The following is a 22,365-nucleotide window of genomic DNA, read 5'->3' on the forward strand; positions in this document are numbered from 1 at the left end:
AACTAGAAAAGTATCCATTGATTCATCGAGTACTCTCAAAGTTCTTTGTAAATCACTTCACAGGCAGCAAAATATGAATTCACTTTCAAAGGGACAGTTCATTTCCATGGTAATGTGACTTGCATTCTAGAGCAGCTGAAGAATGGATTTTGATGTGGGTGGGTACTCTGTTATACTTCAGTAACTAAGCAACCAGCAGGTGTACTCTATGCTTTGTTTCCATAATAAATGCATTTAAACTACATTTATTTGTGCTTTGCTTTATGAGGTTTTAAAAATTCTGCGTTTAATTTCTGGCGGACCGTGTTGTACCAAGAGGCGTACAAAAATGTGCAGAATGTAGGCTGAAAGTCACTTACAGGGGATAGTTTGGCTCCTCCCATGCTCTAAGTTCTTGATGCTAAATATTTATTCTGCTGCCTGAATTCTTTGTAAGCAAATGAAACTTCTGAATAAAGATTAAGGGGCCCTGCTCCAATTCTGTTCCATTCAGAAATGGGCAGTGTCAATGTAAATACAAATATTGTAGATAAACCATCTATTGGAGATGATTATTACTGAAGTTTTTAATAAGGCTCCAGTACTCTTCAGGGCAGTACTGATTAAAGAAAATGTAGTTTTTCAGCAAAGTAATGCAGCCCCCAAGATCTGAGTTCATTGCAGTGTTTTCTACTAGTCAAAGATGGACTGTTGAGTGCATTCTCCTATTCAAAGGATATTAAACTGCCAGGATTTATCATTATTCAGTAGCTCTCTAATAACTAATAGAATTCTTTTTAAAGTACAAACGAAAATGTAAAGAATAATTTAGATTAAATGTGAATTTAGTTTTTTGCTTCCTGATCTGATGCTGGACACTGAGAAGGGAAGTTTGGTGCTCCCCATTCAAAGTGTCTATCTGTTCTAATCTAAATTGTAGAATACACTATCTCCTATAGGACTTTCCACTTAAAAATCATTTGTGGAATAGGGTATGACAGACAGTCTTCTGCTAGGATAGTAGTGGTAAAACTGGTACTTCTAGACATGTGGGGGATTATCCCAAAATAAAAATATTTTTGGGGACGATAAAAGCAAATTCAAAGAAGACTAGGTTAAAAAATTCATCTGAACATAACCACCTAGTTGCTGGCAGTCAGTGAATTTCCAGATGAGCTAGATCTTGGCAGGTTTTGATTGCTGCTTGTCTTTCTCTTGCTGCAGGCTGGTAGAAGCTTTATGTACCCATGCTGTTGTGATAGTACAGCAAAGTATGTGACTTTCTTGTCACAAACATACGAACCTGAAATTTAACAAAAATATGCCATACTTGTGTGATGGAGGGGCCAGCAGACTGAATTAGGGTGACCAGATGTCCTGCTTTTATAGGGACCATCCCAATTTTTGGGTCTTTTTCTTATATAGGCTCCTATTACCCCCCCCCCCCCCACACACACACACTCTGTCCCGATTTTTTTCACATTTGCTGTTTGGTCACCCTAGACTGAATGGATTACAGGGCTACGAGCCAGGTTCTTTGTGGGGAGGCCACAGATTATCTAGCAGGGTCCAGAAAGAGAGAACGCATTGGCCTCCTGGGAAACAAGCCTGGTGCATCAAAAGTTGAAGGCTAGTTCTTGGGTCTGGAAGTGGTTGAGCAGCTCAAATGCTATACTACAAAAAGTCTGCTCCTCAGAGCTAACACTACTAAGATCAGTGTAAGCCTTTTATTAGTGTGTGTTTTGACAGTGGTCTGTTTGCTGCTTTTTTAAAGACTTCTCTGCTCTGAAGAGGAAGGGAAACCAGTGAACACGTTCGCTGCCTGTTTAAGTTTTACATTCTCCTTGCTCAGAAGAGGGAAAACCACTGCATCTTTCAGCTTTCTTGAAGGCTTTGCTTTAACTCTCTCCCAGAGAAAAGCAAGGAGTTTGTTTAATGAGGAGGAAGAAGTATGCTTAAAGGCAGGACCTGGAATGCTGCCACAACTCCAAAGAGCAGGGAGGATTGGAGTTTGCTCACCTCAGTGCTGAGGGAGTGCTAGGAGATCACTGCGTGACCACTTAAGTACCATTTATTAGACCCTAATAGTGTTGCTAAACTAACTAGCCTAATGTCCTCCACAAAAATGGGTCTGCAGTCATCACGATGGCATATTGACCTTATTTGTGATTGTCTACATTTACATTACCCTAGCATACCTGTTGGGTTACTGTACTGACACTGTTAATTAATAGCTGCTACTTGGTGGTTTGTACCCATTGCTGTATACTGAATATTGTGTGTGCAAGTCTACTAAAACATTTATTAAGAGGAGACCATGAAATAAAGGCAGTTCCATTTAATGTTAATAATTTGTATTACCACAGTGCCGAGGAACCCTAGCCATGGACGAGGATCCCATTTTGCTAGACACTGTAATAACACAGCAAAAAGCAGGTTCCTCCCACAAGGAGCTTAAATCTAACACCGTGTCTATGCCACAAAGCTTTACCAGTAACAGTTCTGCCAGCATATAGCAGCTGGCATAGCTATTTCGGTGGAGGTGTGTTTACATTTGGCTGCCTTTGCTGGTGCAGTGGGTCCCTATAGTGCCAGGTTATATCTGCAATAGCTGTGCAGCACAGTGGGAAGGCATCCCATTATCCCCATCCCCACCATCTGGCACATTACTTTATGGAAACGTTTGCTGGAACACGTGATATTGAGGGAAACCAGTGCTCTCAAGGAGTTGTGGGAGTTTGGGGTCAAGTCAGGGGTGAAAGTAACTTAAAGGACTTACCGGTACGCTGAAGTCCTGAGCAGGGGCATGGCCTCAACTGGAAGAGACAGGACCTTTTAAGATTTAAGGGCTCTGGCTGTGACTGGGAGGCCCCAACGCCTTTAAATGACCCCAGAGCTACCAGCTGCAGAGGCGGCTGGGAGCTCAGGGGCGAATTAAAGTGCCGAAGGCTCCAGCCACCGCAGAGCTCCGGGCCCTTTAAATCACCGCAGGAGCCCGACTGCCAGAGCTCCAGCAGGGATTTAAAGGGCCCGGGGCTCCCCACAGTGGCAGGACCACTGGGCCATTTAAATCCCCGCCTGAGCCCGGCTGCTGGAGCTCCGGCAGTGCTTTAAAGGGCCCAGGGCTTCCCGCAGCGGCTAGAGCTCTGGGCTCTTTAAATCACCGCCACGGAAGCTGGTCCAGTCCGGCACAGCGTACTGGCTCTTGCCGGTATGCCGGACCGTACCAGCTTACTTTCACCTCTGGGTCAAGTTCCCACAATTCTCTTTGGTCCATCTTGATATCTGCTGTTTTTCTCATGACTGTTTTCAGTCTGTCTACCACCTCACTGGCAAATAAGCATGCTGAACAGATTAGCAGAGCTCTTGGGGCTGCTTACAAAACAGGGTGACTGATTTGTTTTGTATTTGCGGAACCACAGCTACCACAATGTGGCCGGCTGCCCGACACGACAAATGAAAATACTAAGGGGAAGTGGATGATTCGGCTATTGAATGAAACTTGGCCAGCTGCTCAGGTGGCCACTGGCAGTTCTGGGCCCATGCAGCAAGCACCAAATGTTGGGATCAGATTGTGATGCAAACCTGGGATGACCAGCGGTGGCGGCATAGCTTTTGGATGCAGAAGGCCACATTCCCAGAACTGTGTGCTGAGCTCATCTGGCACAAACACACCAAAATGGGAGCTGCTTTTACAATGGAGAGAGTGGATGTGAGTCAAGAGACAACAGGTGGATATGGCTAGAGGGATGGAGGAGTACAAGGAAACAATGTGACAGTATTGGTTGGCATGATAGACTGTAGTCTCAAGACAAATTTGATTGTTTTCCTTAAAATCTGCCAAGGTGTGTCTAACCCTTCACTTACTCATCTATAAATAGCAATTAAACCTAAAAAGGTAATTTTAACCAAATGCGTGTCTTTTAAATAGTCCAAACTATAAGTCTTCCAGAATTGACACTAACAAACCACCTCAGGTATCCTTTTCTGAGTGGCATATGTTCCCAAGAGCTATATAAGAGGCATTTCAGTTAAGTATATTTGTATAATGTCCCAAGTCTGTAACTCTCTGAATTATCTGATTTTTATGAATCCGAGGGGCACTAGAGTTCTGTGAACCACTCTCAACCTTTCAACAAGAAATTCTGTAATTCAGGTAGAGCCACTCTGTTTGTTTGCATATTATGAAATGTCTAAAGTATTCTAAAGGATGAATAACTATGATTACGGTAGATAAAAATTCAAATAATGTTAGACTAAAATCCATGTAACTTTCTCCATCTCCATACAACATGTTCACCCCTGCTAAATTAACTCTTTACATTAATTTTACAGCTGGTAAAAGGTGACAGATTGACAGTACTGTGGACTGAATTCTGCTTTTACAGCAAAGGGATACAGCCGTGCCACTATAGTCTCTTCCACTACAACCACCCAGCTTCAACCATGAGCTGGAGGGACATCGGTCTTTGGCCTCCTCTTTCAGGAGCCCTTTTGATTAGAATGTGGTTCATGTTACTAGTAATTAGTTGTCATTGCTATCTTAATGACTGTCTGATGGAGTATATGAAATGTGTTGGTGGCCTTAATCCACTTCCTAGTGGGCAAAAGTCAACATCAAAATTGCTACTGCCCATGCCAGATAGTTTCAGTTATTATGGGGCATTTGACAGAGATGCCAAGGATTGGGATGGGCATAGAGAATTAACTGTCACCTTATCCCTAGATACAGTTAGTGACTGAGGCAGGCTAGTAGGGAATCAAAGGGATTCTTGTATTTTGTTTTCTGAGCAAAATATTTTAGTTTAAAAGGCTATTTGTCTAGTAACTCTCATTAATACTCACTTGAAAATTAATATGAGTGACTTATTTTTTCTCTACAGAACTGTCCGTGTGTGGCTGAAGAGAGAGAGTGGGCAGTATTGGCCTAGCATATACCATGCAATGCCATGTAAGTATTTTGGGATGTTCATTCTTTACTGTGTATTTGCCGACTGACTTCTCTAGGCCTGGACATGTCCCTCTGAGCTTGTGACCTTTTGGGGAGCTCACAATTGTATGCTAGATACTGTGCTTGAGCTAAATGTCTAGGTTCTCTGAAGCTTGTTTACCAAGTTATGAACCAATAAAAAAATCCCTTATCTTTTTTAAATTTAATATAAATTATTTGATACTTTGTAAAAATTTCTCCTTTGTTTCTAGTGCTAGTAGTAGTGATTTCTTTCTAAAAGCAAAAGGCAAAGTCCCTACCCTGAAGAGATGACAATCTAGTTCAGATTCATGATGCACCAGTATGAGTTGAAAGTGGTATAGGAAGTTCTGCGGAGGAAGTGGTGTCTTTTGTTGAGAGAGGGTCTAGATATGAGAGGATTGTCTGATATGTGAAAAGAGGGAGGATATCCCCAAAGAGGTGGCATCAATGAAGATACAAAGAGGAGAGTGGGAGAAGAGAATGTGTTGAGGCTGGATAGGATGGCAATTTGAGATGAGCTCAATCTTCTGGCATATGGATTCTGATGGCATAAACAATTAGATGCTGGGTAAGTGATGTGACCACTCTGTCACAGCAGCAGCATCCAGAGATGTCAAGCACATCCATCCACCATCAATGAGCTAACTAAAGAATGAAAGCAGAAAGAAGTGAACAGAATTAGAGACAGGAATGGAGTTTACAGAGCCTTGAAATTAAGGGGAAATGAGGAAAATCAGTAATGGGATTTAAAGTAGGCAGTGATCTGATCAGAACAGAGGGAAAAGGGGTGCTTATTTTTAACTAGGCATCCTGGATGGACAGGAAGGTGGAAGTTGAGGGAAGCCAGAGAGGAGAATGTTACAAAAATTAAGGGAGGAGATGACCATAGCATTTATCAAAGTTAAGCAGTAGGGAATGGAGAAGAGTGTGGGTTCCATAGATGATATAGAGGAAGATCAGAAATGGATGTGGGCAATGGAAGGAGGAGAAAACGAGGGAGAGACACCAAGTTTCTGAACTGGGGCAATGAGGGAGGCTAGTGGAATTTGGCTCCATTAGAAGGGAGAGGCAACCTGAGGGTGTGATATCCAGGCATGGAAGTTGGAAAGACAATTGGAGGTGAGTGAAGAGTGGGGGAGAATTCAGGAGTAGAAGGGAAGATCTGTGTGTAAGGGGAAAAAGAGTGGAGGATGAAGGACAAAGTCCTGAGGGTCATTAACAGAATGCTGGAGAAGGGAGGTGAAAGTGCAGCAAGAGGAAACTAGAATCACTAAGTCAAGTGATGAATGAATGCTTGAACACTCTTGTATACAAATGTAATTCAAATCACCAAAAGCCAGGAAATTCAGTCCAGTCTAAAATTCTGCCATTAAAGGGGTCAGTCAAGGCTGAGGCGTCTCAAGTAAGAACCTTTCAGATTTCACCCCTTGCTCCTATAGCACTATAACCTTTAAAATGCTTACCAGGCAAGAATCTGGTATTGGCTACTGCAGGATACTGGACGTACAGGCCAATGGTCGTCTTCAGTTTGGCAAATCTTAGCTACCTTCTAGAGAAGGGTTGCACTAGTTGTAGAGGGAAGTTTATAAATGATGCACACAATAGGTTGGCATGACTTCTTTGCTGATGCACTGTTAATGTCCTGTCAAGCTGCCTACTCCTTAGCAGGTGTGGCTCCTTAAGTCAGTTCACACAGATATAACAGAAGTGGGGTGTGATTTTTAGAGAGGGGGTACCAGATCTAAGGCAGGTTTCTGCATAGAAACCCGAGGGAGAAAGCTTAGGCTGAGGCTGGTTTGTGTTGTGCTTATGAGTTACCCCTCTCACCCGTCCCAATATTTTTTTCTTTATTGGTAAGTTTGAGCTAAGTGTGTGTGGATTCTATTCAGAGCTGGGTGGAAACCCCACCTGCTCATAGTGTACTGAAAACCAAAGCTATCCTGTGAATCTGAGTTACTTACATGTAACGCTCTTCCCATCTCTCTTCCTCCCTCAGTCTTGCTCTCCCAGTCAGAGAATATTTACATGTTAAGTTTACATTTTAAGGCTTGCTGATTGCGTTTCCCAGTAAAGTGATGGGTCTGTCATTGTACCCACTCAGTGCTTAGTTCTCCAGTAATGGCTTGTAAGCTTGGGGTCCTAACACAGTATTGTTGCATTGATGGGTTACTAACATCCTGCAGCAGGAGTATGCAATATTTTTTGACGTGTTCCAAACAAAACATGCTCAACAGGGGAAACACCCCAGTTACCCTATTTGAGAAGGATTCCAGGTGTCCCTGGCAGGCTGTTTGTTCTAACCCCCATCTTGTGTCCATGGGTGAGCTTGTGGGAATCTCAGTGCTTGAGTGCTCTGTATATTCAGTAGGTTGCTCAAAAACATACCGGGCCACATCCTCTGCTGGGATAAAACTAGGTAGCTCCATCGAACTCAATGAAGCTATGCTGATTTTATAGCAGCTGCATTTTTGTTAATCTGACCTAAGCAGTTGTGTTCCCTTAGCTAGCTCTGTAGTGGAACAGATGTCTTAGCGGTATGGCATTCATTTGCTTTGGCTGATACTTATTTCTTTAAATATTCGTATACATATGTGTTTAAGATTTTTGTTACCTCTACCTAGATCCAGAGGGTTGGGTTTTGTGTCTCTGCAAACGGCAGGTGTCATGAGAAAACATTGGGGCGTCTCATTAATTCTGTCTAAATCAGTTCTGAGCAGGGAAATTTTAGATTTTCCCTCTGTCCCCCTGTTCTGATCTATAAGCCCAGTTGACCTGTGGCATGTGAATCCTGCCACCTACACCACTTGTCACACTGTCTAAAATGGCTCCCAATTGTGAGTACCAGTTTCAGGTCATACTGTCAGGGCATACACGCCAAACTAGTGGTATAGTCTGCAACTAGATTTCACCAAACCAGTAACAAATGTGCACTCCTGGTCAATCTGTTAGTCTTATCATTTAGTCCCAAGCAGTCCCTTTAGGCCAGAGGTGGGCAAACTAAGGGCCACATCTGACCTGCGGGACCATCCTGCCTGGGCCCTTGAGCTCCCACCCAGGGAGGCTAGCCCCCCACTCCCCTCCTGCTGTCCCCCTCACCCCCGCAGCCTCAGTTCACTGTGCTGCCAGCGCTCTGGGCAGCAGGGCTGCGAGAGCCACCAGGGTGTAGTGTATTAAATTGCTCCTCATAGGAATGTGCTACTTACGGAGCGCCAGAACTGGCAGCTGTAAGTAGTACACTGTAAGTAGCACATTCCTACGGGGAGCAATTTAATACTTCGTGATACTGGTCACTGTACCAAATATCACATCTCATTAAGTTACTCTCAACCCCAAAGGGTCCGTCACTTATCCCAGGTCAATGGATAGTCTCGACATCACACCAAAGATAGTGCTGGCAGCGAGTTTCTCTAGTAAACAACTAAAGGCTTATTAGTTTTTTAAAAAACGGAAATGAGTTATTGAGAGGCTAAAGCAGGTAAAATACATTAACAGGTGAGTCAAAGTTTATAAGTCTACAATTCTTAACATTTCAGTAATCTGCTAAATTTCCAAAAGTTCCTCAGGGTTACCCAGAGTAATTCTAGGGATCTTTGTCCACTTGATCAGTGTTAGCATCCAAAACAGTTCAGAGATACAGGATCGATCGTTGAATCCATTCTTATAGCGTCTTTCCAGGGAAGGCAATCTGGCAGGTGTTTTCATTCACAGCATGAACTCTCCTTTTGCTGATTAATTATAAAAGTCTTTGAATTTCCATTGTCAAATACAGCAATGCCTGCTTTGAAATTAGCGATCTTTTACATTTCCAATGCTCCATTCTCATGTGATGAGTAAACGTAATGTAAGCACAATGTGATAGCCAGGAACAATCCTTCATTAGTTTTTCATTAAGTTTACACATCAAGAAAATTCTTATCTAAGTATTCTCACAATTTTTGATCTAGGGTCAATTAAGTACAGGGATACACATAATGTAAATCGACAGCAATCAACAGTTTGTAGATAAGTGAAGACCATATCATTCGCCTTTCCTTTGAAATAAATTAACAATCCAGTGAATTAGTACACTTAACGTTTTTTTGATAATCTCACGCAAGAGAATTGGCCTATTGTTCTGACTTGAGCTGGCCTGTCAGCCTCACCCCCACACCCAATTTTGAGGAACATCTTGCACCATCCCCCTGGCCCAATATCTTGGAAAACTTTAGGACTGTCGAACATGAGTCATGCTGTTCTGTCATTTCTTTCTAAGTGCATACAGGTATAATCCTAGGGCTGTGGGGTGTTGCCTGCTGAATTGACACACATTGTGTCTTTTCTAAACCATTGTTTCTGAAAGCTATTGGATGGGACATGAGTGATTGTCACTCCCACTGCCCACAAACCTCTTACACCAGAAGTGACCTTGCTAGCTGAGTGTGGAGTGGCACTGCTGTGTTCTTCACACAGTTTCTTTTAGCTTCTCTAGCCAGGAGAAAGCAGCACTGGAGCAGTGACTGTCTAAAAAGACTTGTTAGGGCTGTAGGTGGGGGAAAAGATGTCTCTTTGCTACCAGAATGTGCTGAAATCCCTGCTCCTAAGCATAGCCATCCCACTAGCATCACATGCATGCGTCACTTTGGCATCACTATTCAAAACACAGATTACAGGATTCTTATTTGTGCTTGTTGCTTGTTAGTACGCTGGGAGTGTCTGTGTGAGGAAAAGGGCGAAAGAAGAGAGAGCTACAGGACTGAGCCAGATGTCAGCTGTTTGAGTTTCTGCCAGCCATATCCAAATATGGAACAAGAACAAAATGAGAGAAAGCACTGGAATGAAACTTTTTTGAATTCTTTAGCAGATGGGACATACTTTTGTTGATGATCTTAGTTGTTGGAACAACACCCTCCTCATGCTTGATAGATTATTACTTCTGGGGAAACAGACAATGAAAACTTACAGACTTAAGAGGCACTGCTGATCTATATGGCTAACAGGGATGAACTGAAAAACAAGTTAATGTAGTTCTCATGTTCAGTACATGTTAGTTGGCTTAGCAGCAGTATTTTTTACATTGGGCCTCTAAAAAATAATTACAGGCAGCTCATCCTCCTCATGCACATTCACTAAGGCTTTGTTAGTGTTGAGCATTCGAGCACTGTTTAACCCCACTTTTGCCTGTAAATGGCCTTAAGATTATGAAAGGGAAACAGTTTAGCAAAGAGAAATATGCTAAGAGTGTAGAATGGAATCCTGTAATAGAGAAGGGTGGAGTTTCAGTTATGCACCAGGAGGTAGCCTGCTCTGCCTACCTGATGTTAGTTTTAATACTTTCAATACAAACTACTGTGATTTTGGGGAGAGTGAAATACGTTGTAAATCAGGATATGCATTAGGTATAAAAATGATTGATTGCTTTTAAATAAAATCAGTATTGGTTGTATCCCATCTCAAGGGACTTGTAGGGATAATAATTATGTAAAGCAGTGGTCCCCAAACCGCAGATCACAATCGACTGGTCGATCCTGGAGCCTCTGCCAGTTGATCACGATCTCCGGCCGCTAAAAGTCCAGCGGCACAGCAGGGCTAAGGCAGACTCCCTGCCTGTCCTGGCCGCATGCCACTTGTGGAATCGGTCAGCACGCCCCTGCGGGGGCAGGGTTCTCCGCGTGCTGCTCCTGCCTGCAAGCGCCATCCGCGCAGCTCCCCATTTGCCGGGAATGGGGAACTGCGGCCAATGAGAGCTGTGGGGGCGGTGATTGCAGGCAGAAGCAGTGGGCAGAGCCGCGTGCCCACCCCCATTAGGGTCACGGGGGCGTGTTGGCCGCTTCCGGGAGTGACATGGGGCCAGGGCAAGCAGGGAGCTTGCCTTAGCCCCACTGCACCTCCAACCAGGAGCTGACTAAGGTAAGTGCCACCCAGCTGGAGCCCACAGCCCAACCCCCAGCCTTGAGGGTCCTCCCAGAGCCAGCACCCCAGACCCCTCCTGCACCCCAAACCCCTGTCCCAGCCCTGACCCCCCTCCCAGAGCCAGCACCCCATATCGTCTTCTGCACCCCAACACTCTGCCCCAGCCAGGAGCCCCTCCTGCACCCAAACTCCCTCCCAGAGCTGAAAGTGAGTGAGGGCGGGGAAGAGCATGCACACCTCCCTCCTTAGCTCGGAGTAAGTGTGCGGGGCTTTGGGGAAGAGGCCGGGTATATCCTGGGTTGCACTGAAATTCAAAAAGTGATCTTGTGCGTAAAAAGGTTGGAGACCACTGATGTAAAGTAACAGTATATACTTCATTGTAGCAGAGAGAAATGTACCATAGGGGGAGTATAGAATATATAATTTAATTCCTTTGTAATTCAGTTTGAGAAGGTGAAACTGAGTGCATTAAGGGTGGGTCACTTGTCATATTTGTAAGTAAATGAACAAAACACACCACCTCAAGTCTTTTTGATGGCAGAAGGGTTACTGGACCATTCCATTCTGAAGAACAACCCTTAAGACTAAAGCAGAGGGGCTTAATGAAAATGCCTAGTCCTGTGGGTCAAGTTTTCACAAGCCCTTAAATGTTTTACCAGCTTAAGTTCTATTTTCAAAGCACTTAAGTCAATGAGACTTAGGTAGTTTCAATGGGAAGTAACCACGAAAGGGCTTGTCTCCACACAAGCAGTATCACTTTAACTATACTGGCACAATTAAAGCAGTTCAACCCCTTATGGTGAATATAAATAAGCCAGTAAAAAGGTGCTTTATATGAGAGAGGGAATAAGATGTATGGCTTCTTTGTAAACAGAAATAACTGCATTTACACTAGGGGTGGTACCAGTATAACTATTGTGGTTTGAGGGGGGGACGGGACCCTAATAGAAATAGTTATACTACGCCTATGTTGTTTAAGTGCTTTTGAATATTTTTACCCAAAAGCTTTTTTTTATTTTTTTTGTCAGCTCCATTACTGACACATTGTTTGTGTGTTTTAGAAAAAGCATGACTTGAAAAATAACTAATTTATGGGACCCCGTCACTGACAGTGATTTTTAAAAATCTGATTTTCTGTGAACTGTTAATGGTATTTGCAATGGTAGTAGAGATTCTTTAGATTAGATACTATCTAGCACTGGACTGAAAATGTAGGGTGGGGGTGGTATTTTAGGGATTGTATATAGTCTGGTATGATACAGTGATTTTTTTTTTAAAAGAATAATCATTTGCCTTAAACATTGCCCTGCAATGTTAGAAACCCAGACATAACAGCATTGTGCCAAGTACCAGCAGTTGAAATGACTTCTTAACAGAAGGTGAAACTGACCAGTTTAGTTTCACTGCTCTGAAATTTGCTTTAAATCCACTAAGTAAATGGTGAAAAGTAAACTTTTCTATTCACCAGTTTCACTTTAATAATCTCTGGTTGTGTTAGTAGCAGCACAAAATACTTTTCTTTGTGACAGCTTCCTTTTTTAACTGAAGCCTTTTCTCTGGTCGTTTAGCAGTAAGTTAGACATTCCAAAACATAAAGTGAAAAAACAAGTAATCAGAGCCACTCTTGATCTACTTGATTGACTGTTGTGCTCTTTGAGTTTCTGTTGCCATAAATTATTCTGTATTCGCCCCTCAATAAATAAATCAATACAATCCTAAACTCCATGTGGGGGTGAAATTTCAGTTAAATGTCCAACACAAACTTTTTTGTATTGTCTTGTCTTCATCTGATTATGCCACAAAATAAAGAACATGGAGGCTCCACTGGATTGATGGATATTTTGATACCAATCTAGAGTGTTTGTTTAAAACTATTGAGAAAACAAGTTGAAAATATATAGGGTATTCACTATTTATAGAAGCAAGTGCACATATCTAGTTAGGGGTCGGGGGAGGGCTACAAAAACAGAATAGAAAAATCCAGTGAAAAGCAGTACTAAAAATCTTTAGTTCTTTATTCCTGCAATCAATATATTAATATTAAGATAAATGGTAAAAATCGGAAGGAGCAAGAATTTCTGTCCCCACTGTTAAGATTGCCAGTTGTAATGTTGAACCTGTCCTGCAGAAACTTGATTGAGACTTCAGCTACAGTATTAAGAGGCAAAAAACCCCAAACTATCACCGCACCTAGATTGGATTAAAAAAGCTGTCTATAAATAGAGAGCAAACATAACTCGAATTCTTAGTAGAAAATTCTGACTCTACACCAACATGTTAACATCACCAGATTCTCAAAAGAGCCTAGGACATTTTTTACAAAGCAAGCTGCAAGAGTATATCCTGAAAATTTGTAGTGTGGTAGTTGTGTAGGGCAATGTGTTTCTAGGGCATTAGATAGAATATTGTTTTGAACATACTCTTAGTCATTGGTTACAATGTAATCTAATTATAATAGAGATGACTGACAACTATAGTTCCATTATGGACTATCTGTCTTTAATTTTGTTGAAACTCAATGACATTTCAGTCCATAGGAGTTTCCTATTTCAAGAATTTAAACTGATGGGATGTAAACCTTAGAAATATTATTTTCAGCTATAAAATAATCAGAAAATGTAGAAAATTAACTTCAATCATTGTGTTAAATCCACAAAAACTTTAAAACTGAAATGTCTTTAATACTCTTTGAGGGGTCTGTGACCCCACAACTGCTCTTGTATAACATTTTCTGTTTAAATAATTTAACTGAGGGGGGAAAAGTGGATCATGAAGTAAGGAGTAGTCGTATAGCTACTCATTTATTTCCTGATGTAACAGGGCTTACTGAATAGCATTGCAGGAAGAGTATGTTTATGCTTTTCTATCATAAGGGGTAAAATAAAGAATAGCCTCATAAGTATGTTAGCTAGATAGGGACTCCAGAGCTTCAAGATCAATGAGAATCATGGTTTTGTTAACTTCATCAACATGTTCATTTTTTTCAGCTCCATGTTCATGCATGTCTTTTAACCCGGAAACAAGAAGGCTGTCCGTAGGTCTAGACAATGGTTCAATCTCAGTAAGTACATATAAATAAGTTTTCCCATTGAAATACTTCCCTTTTGAGAAGTATGTATATATTATTGTGCTGAGATTTTTAATTAGCATTGGCTAAATGACAGATTAACATTGATCCTCGCTACTAATGACACTGACCACTCTAGTGCAGAAAACAGAAGATCCATGACAAATTTTAAACTAACTGCTATATAAACTTGAGCTGGGTTTAGAGGAATTAGGCAACTAAACAAATTGTATGGGTTTACTTGTCCAATAACAAGTTTTTAATTTACCAACTTTGATCAAATTATTAATCACTTGTGCTAAATTGGTCTGGGAACACAGCAAATGGGCGTAAAGTTACTCTCCGATCCATATGATGCATCTCAACTCATACAGTTAGCTCTTTATATGCAATATATTGCACTGTTCCAGAGCACTGTACAAAGACTGGTCCTGGTTACCTTCTTGTTAATTCAATGTTACGCAGGTGTAATTCTCCTTTGTGAGACAGAACTTCCTTCCGTGGAGTCCGTTCTGATTTACAGCAGCGTGAATGGGTCCATTTGCCTTTCGGTAACTTCTGAGATATCCCCATGCATGTAAAGATAGCAGAACATTGAAGCAGAGATCTGCCATGTGGATCAAAGGGGCCCCGCTGTTGCCATTCGATTGTAATTATTATGGAAACTGTTACTTGGGGGTCTGACTAGACTAAGAGCTGTTTTTAGGGGCTCAGGTGGCAGCGGTGGTCAGAGGCATTCTGTCATTCTTTCAAATGAGAATCTTGGTACTGTTATCTGTAGCTTTGACATTTCACAGTCAGACCTTTGCCATGTGCTTTACAAGGGGCCGTATCTTAACATTGATTTGGAAGCTGGAACAAGTGTCAAAGTTAACTCGCCTTCTTGGTAAGCATGGTGTCCTATAGAGAGCACATGGCCCCCGTGCTTTGGGACCTGCCCTGTTTACCTGTGAGCTCTCTGGTAGGTTTTAAGGTGCTGGCTTTGTTTCTAAAGCATAAAATGACCTGGGAACAGCCTGCCTGAGACTGCATCTCCCCATTATATTCTGCTATAGCTGCAGTCAGCAGAAGTGCTGATGCTAAATCCTCATTAATCTAATAAAGAATGGTGGGGGGCTGACAGGGTGTTCTCTGTACGGGCTTCATGGAAGCCTTCCCTCCAGTCTGATTTAGTTTGCACTTGTCATCTTTCAGCGCGCACTGCACTTGTTTTGCCTGGCCTTTGAGGAGAGAGACCGGGTTAATATACTTACCAGCATAATGGAGTGTTGGTATATTTGCTCCTGCATGTGTGAAAGGGGGAGCTGATAGAACTGTGTTTTGCATTTGTAATTCTAAATAATTGACAGGGCACTTGGATCCTATAGGAGGACACACGTCATTTATTGTAAAGAAAGTAAATTGTGGAAAAAATTGCAGATTGTATGTTATTGGGTTTGTTGGTATAGGGCTACATCGACACACACATTCTATTCTATCAGGCTATTTTTTCCTTGTGTTAGCCCTTTAAATGCTCTGACAGTACCAGCATCTTATACTAGCAGCAACAGCAAAAATCACATAGCATACGGATTTTTAGTAATATTCCCCCAACATCTGAATTAGTCAGTCATTCAGAGGAATATCTGATTGCTAATGGTTCAGAAAGCAGCAGTTATGTTCTAAAATAATTCTAAAATATAGAACAAAATTTCTGGGAAATAGTCCAAGATAACTAACTTTTGACTCAAAGTCCAGACTATTTCGAATACATCGGTATAGGGCAGGGAAGGAATTCTACTTTCAGAAATCAAGGAAATGTGCTAAAATCTCTCTACATGCACTTTTAAATGAGACTGATTCCACTAATATGTCTGGCTTTTTGGTGAATGGGGTAGTGCATTGTAAGAAGGAGGATGTTTGTATATAGAGGCTGCATTACTGTCAAAATCAGTAGAGGGACAGATGTTCCACCGGAGCTGGTGAAAAAGAGCTCAAAAACTGGTGACTGAGATGAAATACTGTTCTGTTTCCATTTAACTTAACCTCTAGCTAAAACTTAATTAGAATCGTTCACCCATTTGTCATGGAGTAAAACAAAGTGGATGATAAACTTCCCTCCTTTTGCTCCTAGAAGTGACACAAGTGGTTATTTTCAAACTTTATAACTTGTTAGCTTGGAAGTTTAAAATTATAAGCAGAACCTTTAGACAAGATGACAGATTATGCCTCGCGATGATTGATTTTAATCACCACTGCCAGAGTGCATACTTCCTTAGGAAATGGTGGCACTTAAAACAAAATCATGTTGTATTATTTTTTTCTTGTGCTCCCACTTTGCAGTCCCTTCCCCAAATCTTGGCCTGAAGTTGGGAAAGCTGTCTTTGAAGAGTACCTCTCATTCCATTGCTCACTCCAAATCTTCAGGGCTATTTCAGGTCCCTTAGAAGCTAAGGGACTCTTCCCTCCAAAAACAAACTTTCTGTTCAAACATGAAGGAAAATTAAGCTTTGAAGGAGATGCCAGTCTCCCACGCAAGTGGCTGTGAAGAAGAAACCTCCCTTTTTATAAAGGTGTCTTAAAAGCTCTGCCTCCCTTAATGGTAAGGATATTTATTCTCCTACTGTTCTTGTTGCAAGCAAAGATCTTGCATGATCTCAGGGCATGTCTTCATGAGCACCTAATGCACGGCAGGCTAATATGTGGTAGACTTACACTCCAGCTTGATGCAAACTTAATAGGCAGCAGGTTTAAAACAAATAAAAGGAAGTTCTTCACGCAGCGCACAGTCAACTTGTGAAACTCCTTACCTGAGGAGGTTGTGAAGGCTAGGACTATAACAATGTTTAAAAGGGGACTGGATAAATTCATGGTGGCTAAGTCCATAAATGGCTATTAGCCAGAATGGGTAAGAATGGTGTCCCTAGCCTCTGTTCGTCAGAGGATGGAGATGGATGGCAGGAGAGAGATCACTTGATCATTGCCTGTTAGGTTCACTCCCTCTGGGGCACCTGGCATTGGCCACTGTCGGTAGACAGATACTGGGCTAGATGGACCTTTGGTCTGACCCGGTACGGCCTCTCTTATGTTCTTATGTTCTTATAAACTCGGCGTTTGTGTGGATGGCAAGCCCTCAGTTGGGCCTCAAGGAAAAGATCCCATCAAACACCTCGTTCAGAACTGACTCTTTACCATCAAGAAAAATTGATCTTAACATCTTCTATCATTTGCTCCTGCTAGATATTTAGAGACTTAGTCATATGGAGCACTTTCAATGTCTGTAACTGAATAACTGATGTTGGCTCGCTCACTCAGATGTTGTCCATTAGAATATCTCTTTCCTCAAGAGGCAAGAAGATTAAATCATAGTTTGTCACCCTCCCAGCCTGTTGATCTGATTCGTATTCTGTACAGAATGAGTTACTTCAAAACTTGAGGTCTTAAACTTTATTTTGCTTCTGGAGTATACCCTGTGAATTCTACTCTGCAAACTAGATCAAGGAGACTGTTTTAAACCCAGAATGAAAATCTTACTTCAAATCCAAACTCTGTGCAGCAGCCCCAACTTTTTCTGCATTTTCTGAAATCTTTTAATCCTTAATATCCTCCTGAGCAATATTTCCCAGTTAAAAAAAACACTTTGATCATCTTTCATAATGTCCCTTGAGGGATAAACAAAATCTTACTGTTGACTATGCAATTAGTTATCTTTTAAAGAGCCTTCATCCTTTTCTAATCCTGAAGCCAATCTGTTTACCTCTGGGGGAATGTACTCGCTACCCCACTCCAATAAAAATGCTGTCAGCCACCCTTTTAAATAAGCGTCTAAAATGGAACCTACCTCTGAATATCTGTGTCCAAACTGTATAGTCTGCCAAGTGGGATTATGCGATCCTTGGGCCAAAGGCCATTTTTTCTGCCTCTTCTACAACACTGAGCACCCTGTTAGTAGCTGCCATAAATAATGTGTGAGGATAGTAGACTCTCAATCTGCTCATTGGTTGTCAAGAGAGTACTATTAGGATGCCTATGTTGCCAAATTCAAGATTTTCAGATGGGAAAAGATTAAAATTCACAAAGGATATTACTTCAGTATTTTCCCTCAAAATTTTAATTAGCCTCTCTATCTCAACTATTATTCAGAGGTTTATATGTGACAATCTTGATGCCTATACTGCACCAAATAAGACAAAATCATTCTTGCCTACTCAAGATTCTTCTCCCCAGTTCATGAAGGCTTTTGTAGTGGATCCAGCACTAGAATAGGCTTCCAAGGGAGGTTGTGGACTCCCCATCATTGGAAGCTTTTAAGAAGAGATTGGGCAAACATCTATCAGGGATGGTCTAGAGTTACGTGATCTTCCCTGAGCACAAGGGGCTGGACTTAATGACTTCTCAAGGTCCCTTCCAACCCTACATTTTGATCATTCTGTGACTGACTAAATAAATGTATCTAGAAACAAGTCAGGCTGACATTTGAAGGGTTCATCATAGCAAACAGCGTAGGTAAGAAGAGTCTAACAGACTTCTGAAGAGCCCAATTACCTTGCCAACCAAAAATTTGTTTATAGCAGCAACTTCCATCCTGATAGGCAGGATGTGTAGCCAATGTGGGCATTCAGAATTGTAAGTGGATGTGGAAGAACTCTTTTTTTATTTAAACAAACAAAAAAGCTTTTGTTTACAACCCATTGTTGCTAGCCACAGAAGAGCAACAGCCAGTTATCTTGGGGTCCATCTTTGTCAGATGTATACACACAACCCCTCCCATAAATTCAAACACCGCTTCTAATTTCAATTCCTGAGGAAAGTACTGTGGAAATAACCCTTACAATTTGTGGCAGATGTGTTCTGAACTTTGTGGGCGACCTCTGTCTTTATGATGGTCAGAGCCAGAAAGTTGTCTAACAACAACTGGCAATCAGTTGCTTTGACAATAGAACCATATTCCATGAAAATAGCAAACTTAGTGTGTGTGTGTGTGTGTGTGTGGTTAGTAAGAAAAATGAAAATTTACCTTTGTAGAGTTTTTAGAAATGAAATCCAAAGTGGAGACTAAACAAAACATATAGGTGCAGTAGGCATAACCTTCGTGAGCAGGGTACCCTATATTAAAATACTTGTCCATTGGAGCAACCAATTCAATCATTTTTTGACAAGGATAGGGGAATGAAAATGCAGTAAAAGAAAACAGTGGTCAAAAGGGGGAAGGGAAGCAGAAAATTAAAAAAAAAAATGTTGGGGAAACACCCAAGAATGTATAAAGAAGAGAGAATACAAAGCAAGAATGAGATGTAGCTATGGATTTTGTGTGGAAAGGAAGAGAAGATGGGCAAAACACAAGGATAAAAACTATGGATTGTGTTCAGGTTAATGGAACATTCTTTCTTATACATTGTACTTCCTGTTTAAGAAAGGAGGGGGGGCGTTAAAGTTTGTGTATAATGATAGTTTGTCTATTTTATATCTCTGTGTTACTAGCAAATATCTAGCCACCGTGTATTAAAGCATAAATAGGTAATCAGTACATTGGTAATCGTTATTCCACTTTCACCTTTGCTAGACAGTGACCATGTTCCTTATACCACAACGCCATAATACTTTGTTACAAAGCATTTGAAAAGTCTTTCACTGAAGACTAGTGATTAATATGATCATATTACCTAACTACCAAAGGCAAAATTGGAACTAGTTATGGGTGTACATTGTATGTATACCACGTTACTTCCTTCAGGAAAAATGTCGCAGGTTAATTTGAGGTGGGTGAATACGGTGATGAGACTGGAGTTCACGTGTTACTGATAGTTACATTAGTAGATGTGCAGGTAGATGTGGGTCCTGAGGACCCAGCCACACCATCAGGGACTCATTCACCAGCACATGTACTAATGTTATACATGCCATCATGTGCCAGCAATGCCCCTCTGCCATGTACATTGGCCAGACCGGACTGTCTCTATGTAAAAGAATAAATGGTCACAAATCGGACATCAGGAATGGTAACATACAAAAGCCAGTAGGAGAACACTTCAATCTTCCTGGACATTCAATAACAGATTTAAAAGTAGCCATACTTGAACAAAAACACTTCAGAAACAGTCTTAAAAAAGAAACTGCAGAACTAAAATTCATTCACAAATTTAACACCATTAATTTGGGCTTGAATAGGGACTAGGAGTGGCTGGCTCACTACAAAAGCAGCTTTGCCTCTCCTGGGATTGACACCTACTCATCAGTTATTGGGAGTGGACTACATCCACCCTGATCGAATTGGCCCTGTCAACACTGGTTCTCCACTTGTGAGGTAACTCCCTTCTCTTCATGTGTCATTATATAATGCCTGAATCTGTAACTTTCACTCCATGCATCTGAAGAAGTGGGTTTTTTACCCACGAAAGCTTATGCCCAAATAAATCTGTTTAGTCTTTAAGATGTCACCGGATTCCTTGTTTTTGTGGATACAGACTAACATGGCTACCCCCGATACTTGACACTATTGGATATGTGACTGGGATCATTGTTGCCACACTAATGTAGCTATCTCTGGTTCAAAACCCTTGAATCCATGCACCACTGCAGTGTCATATGGAGCTTTAAACTTAAAGGTTAATAAGGTAGGAATGTTTAACTGTTACACATTGTGGCAAGTAAAGCTGACTTATTTTTTTTCAGATAATGTCAGGAAAGTTAAATAACACTTCACACCAAGGAACCTTGGTCTAAATTAACATTATTGTAAAGCACTTGATGCATTGGTTAGATTGTTAGGATCTTTAGGGCAATAACGAATAGAAACTAACATTAATGGTGGAGCAGTTTCTTGCTGCTGTGAGGGAGAAAGTGTCAGGGTGACCTTGGACTAGAAATTCAGCGCACTTAATAGATTTGTTACCACTGTTAACTGTGCTCTGAATTGTAGTCTGCTGGTGCCAGGAGATGGCCATTGTGAAATGATTAGAGTAAGGGAACAGTAGGGTGAAGTAAGGCAAGTCAAGGGAATGCAATTATACAATTATAGTTAACTTACCAAGGAAACCTACAAACATCAAACACTTGCTTTTGTGCTCTGTTGCTGCATAAACTGGTAAGACAAACCATTTCATTTCTCAGTCCAGTGTTTGTAACCTTTGACTGACAGGCTGTAATATTCATTAGTCTGACCTCAATTTTAGTGGATCATATCCAGTGCCTTGGTATAATGGCCTCTTTTAGAGGAAGATTGTTCTGTTACTATTGTGAAATGGTTGTCTCAGAGCCATTTTACTGTAGGCTGATTTTTGGATTAAATTGGTCACCATTTTAAAAAGTTAACATAGACCTATAGCTACTTCACAGTGAGATCTGAGATTACCCTGGTTATTCTGTGAAACTTGGAAGCTATAGGGAAACATTGGGTTTTTTTTTAAATAACTGCCAAGTCTCTAGTCAAAGAATGGCTTTTATTATTTTTTATATACAATATACTTTTCTTTACAAATGGATTGTTTTGGCAGTTCTTGCAAACTGGATACCCCAGTACTCTGTGGCTTTTAAAACTTCATTTATTTTAAACATTTTTACTTAGCCCTGGTCTACACTGGGGGAATTGATCTAAGTTACGCAACTTCAGCTTTGTGAATAACGTAGCTGAAGTCGACATACTTAGATCGACTTACCATGGTGTCTTCACCGTGGTGAGTCAACTGCTGCTTCTCCCCGTCGACTCTATCTGCGCCTCTCGCAGTGCTGGAGTACAGGAGTCGACAGGAGAACGCTTGCTGGATCGATTGCTGCCTGCCAGTCCAGCGGGTAGCGTAGACATACTCTGAGTCTCATTTTTCCCCTTACTCTGTGCTACATTCACCTATTTCATTCTCTGTGATCCTCTCCCCTTTCACTGAAGTCACAACAAGGATGATTTTTTCCCCCCAGTGTCACTGTTGCTCTTTTCTTCTCGTGAAGTCTCTCAACACTTGCTGTCTTGTGCACTTTTAGCTTTCTCTCACTTGCTCATGAGTGTTGACTAAGCCTGTACCCATTTCATGCACCTATTTCCCTATGAAAGGACTCCATGAGCTTCAGCCCCAAAGTTATGCCATACTGCTTGAACATGTCACCTTCACTTGTTTTTTGTCTAGTCCATTATAAGTCACTTTTTTAGTGTCTGTGCCCACTATCAATCTGAGAATGAATTCCATATGATCCTACCACAAAGCACAAACTCTGAGATCTGGATATTAGGCCATTGCAATCCAGTATCACAAGACTTTTCTATCTGATTCTTTTCATTGAGGCCAGTTAATTTCCCGTATTTTGATCTCTTCTTCCTCAAAACTCAAGGAGACGAAGGACACTGGTGCTCCCTGTAAATACTAACTTGCGTGGAGTTTGCTGCTCTGTGCTCCAAAGGCTGGAGACTGTTTAGCTTTTCTTGTATGCTGATATTTTCATAAAGAGTTCTTAAACTGTTAATGTAACTTCTGTTGCTTTTTTAAATCCG

At 41.4% G+C, this 22,365-nt stretch overlaps 1 protein-coding gene across 3 annotated transcripts in view; it reads left to right on the forward strand.

Moving 5' to 3' along the window:
* Window positions 1-22,365, forward strand: part of WDFY2 (WD repeat and FYVE domain containing 2) — a 138,605-nt gene that overhangs the window by 61,307 nt on the left and 54,933 nt on the right. For all 3 annotated transcript variants that reach the window (XM_045014560.1, XM_045014568.1, XR_006578967.1), the window contains 2 exons: window positions 4,863-4,930; window positions 13,828-13,901. In XM_045014560.1, coding sequence (XP_044870495.1) covers window positions 4,863-4,930; window positions 13,828-13,901 — 142 coding nt within the window. The remainder of the gene's footprint in view (window positions 1-4,862; window positions 4,931-13,827; window positions 13,902-22,365) is intronic.

Source organism: Mauremys mutica, chromosome 1 (assembly GCF_020497125.1).
Source record: "Mauremys mutica isolate MM-2020 ecotype Southern chromosome 1, ASM2049712v1, whole genome shotgun sequence".
NCBI classification, from domain to species: Eukaryota; Metazoa; Chordata; order Testudines; family Geoemydidae; genus Mauremys; species Mauremys mutica.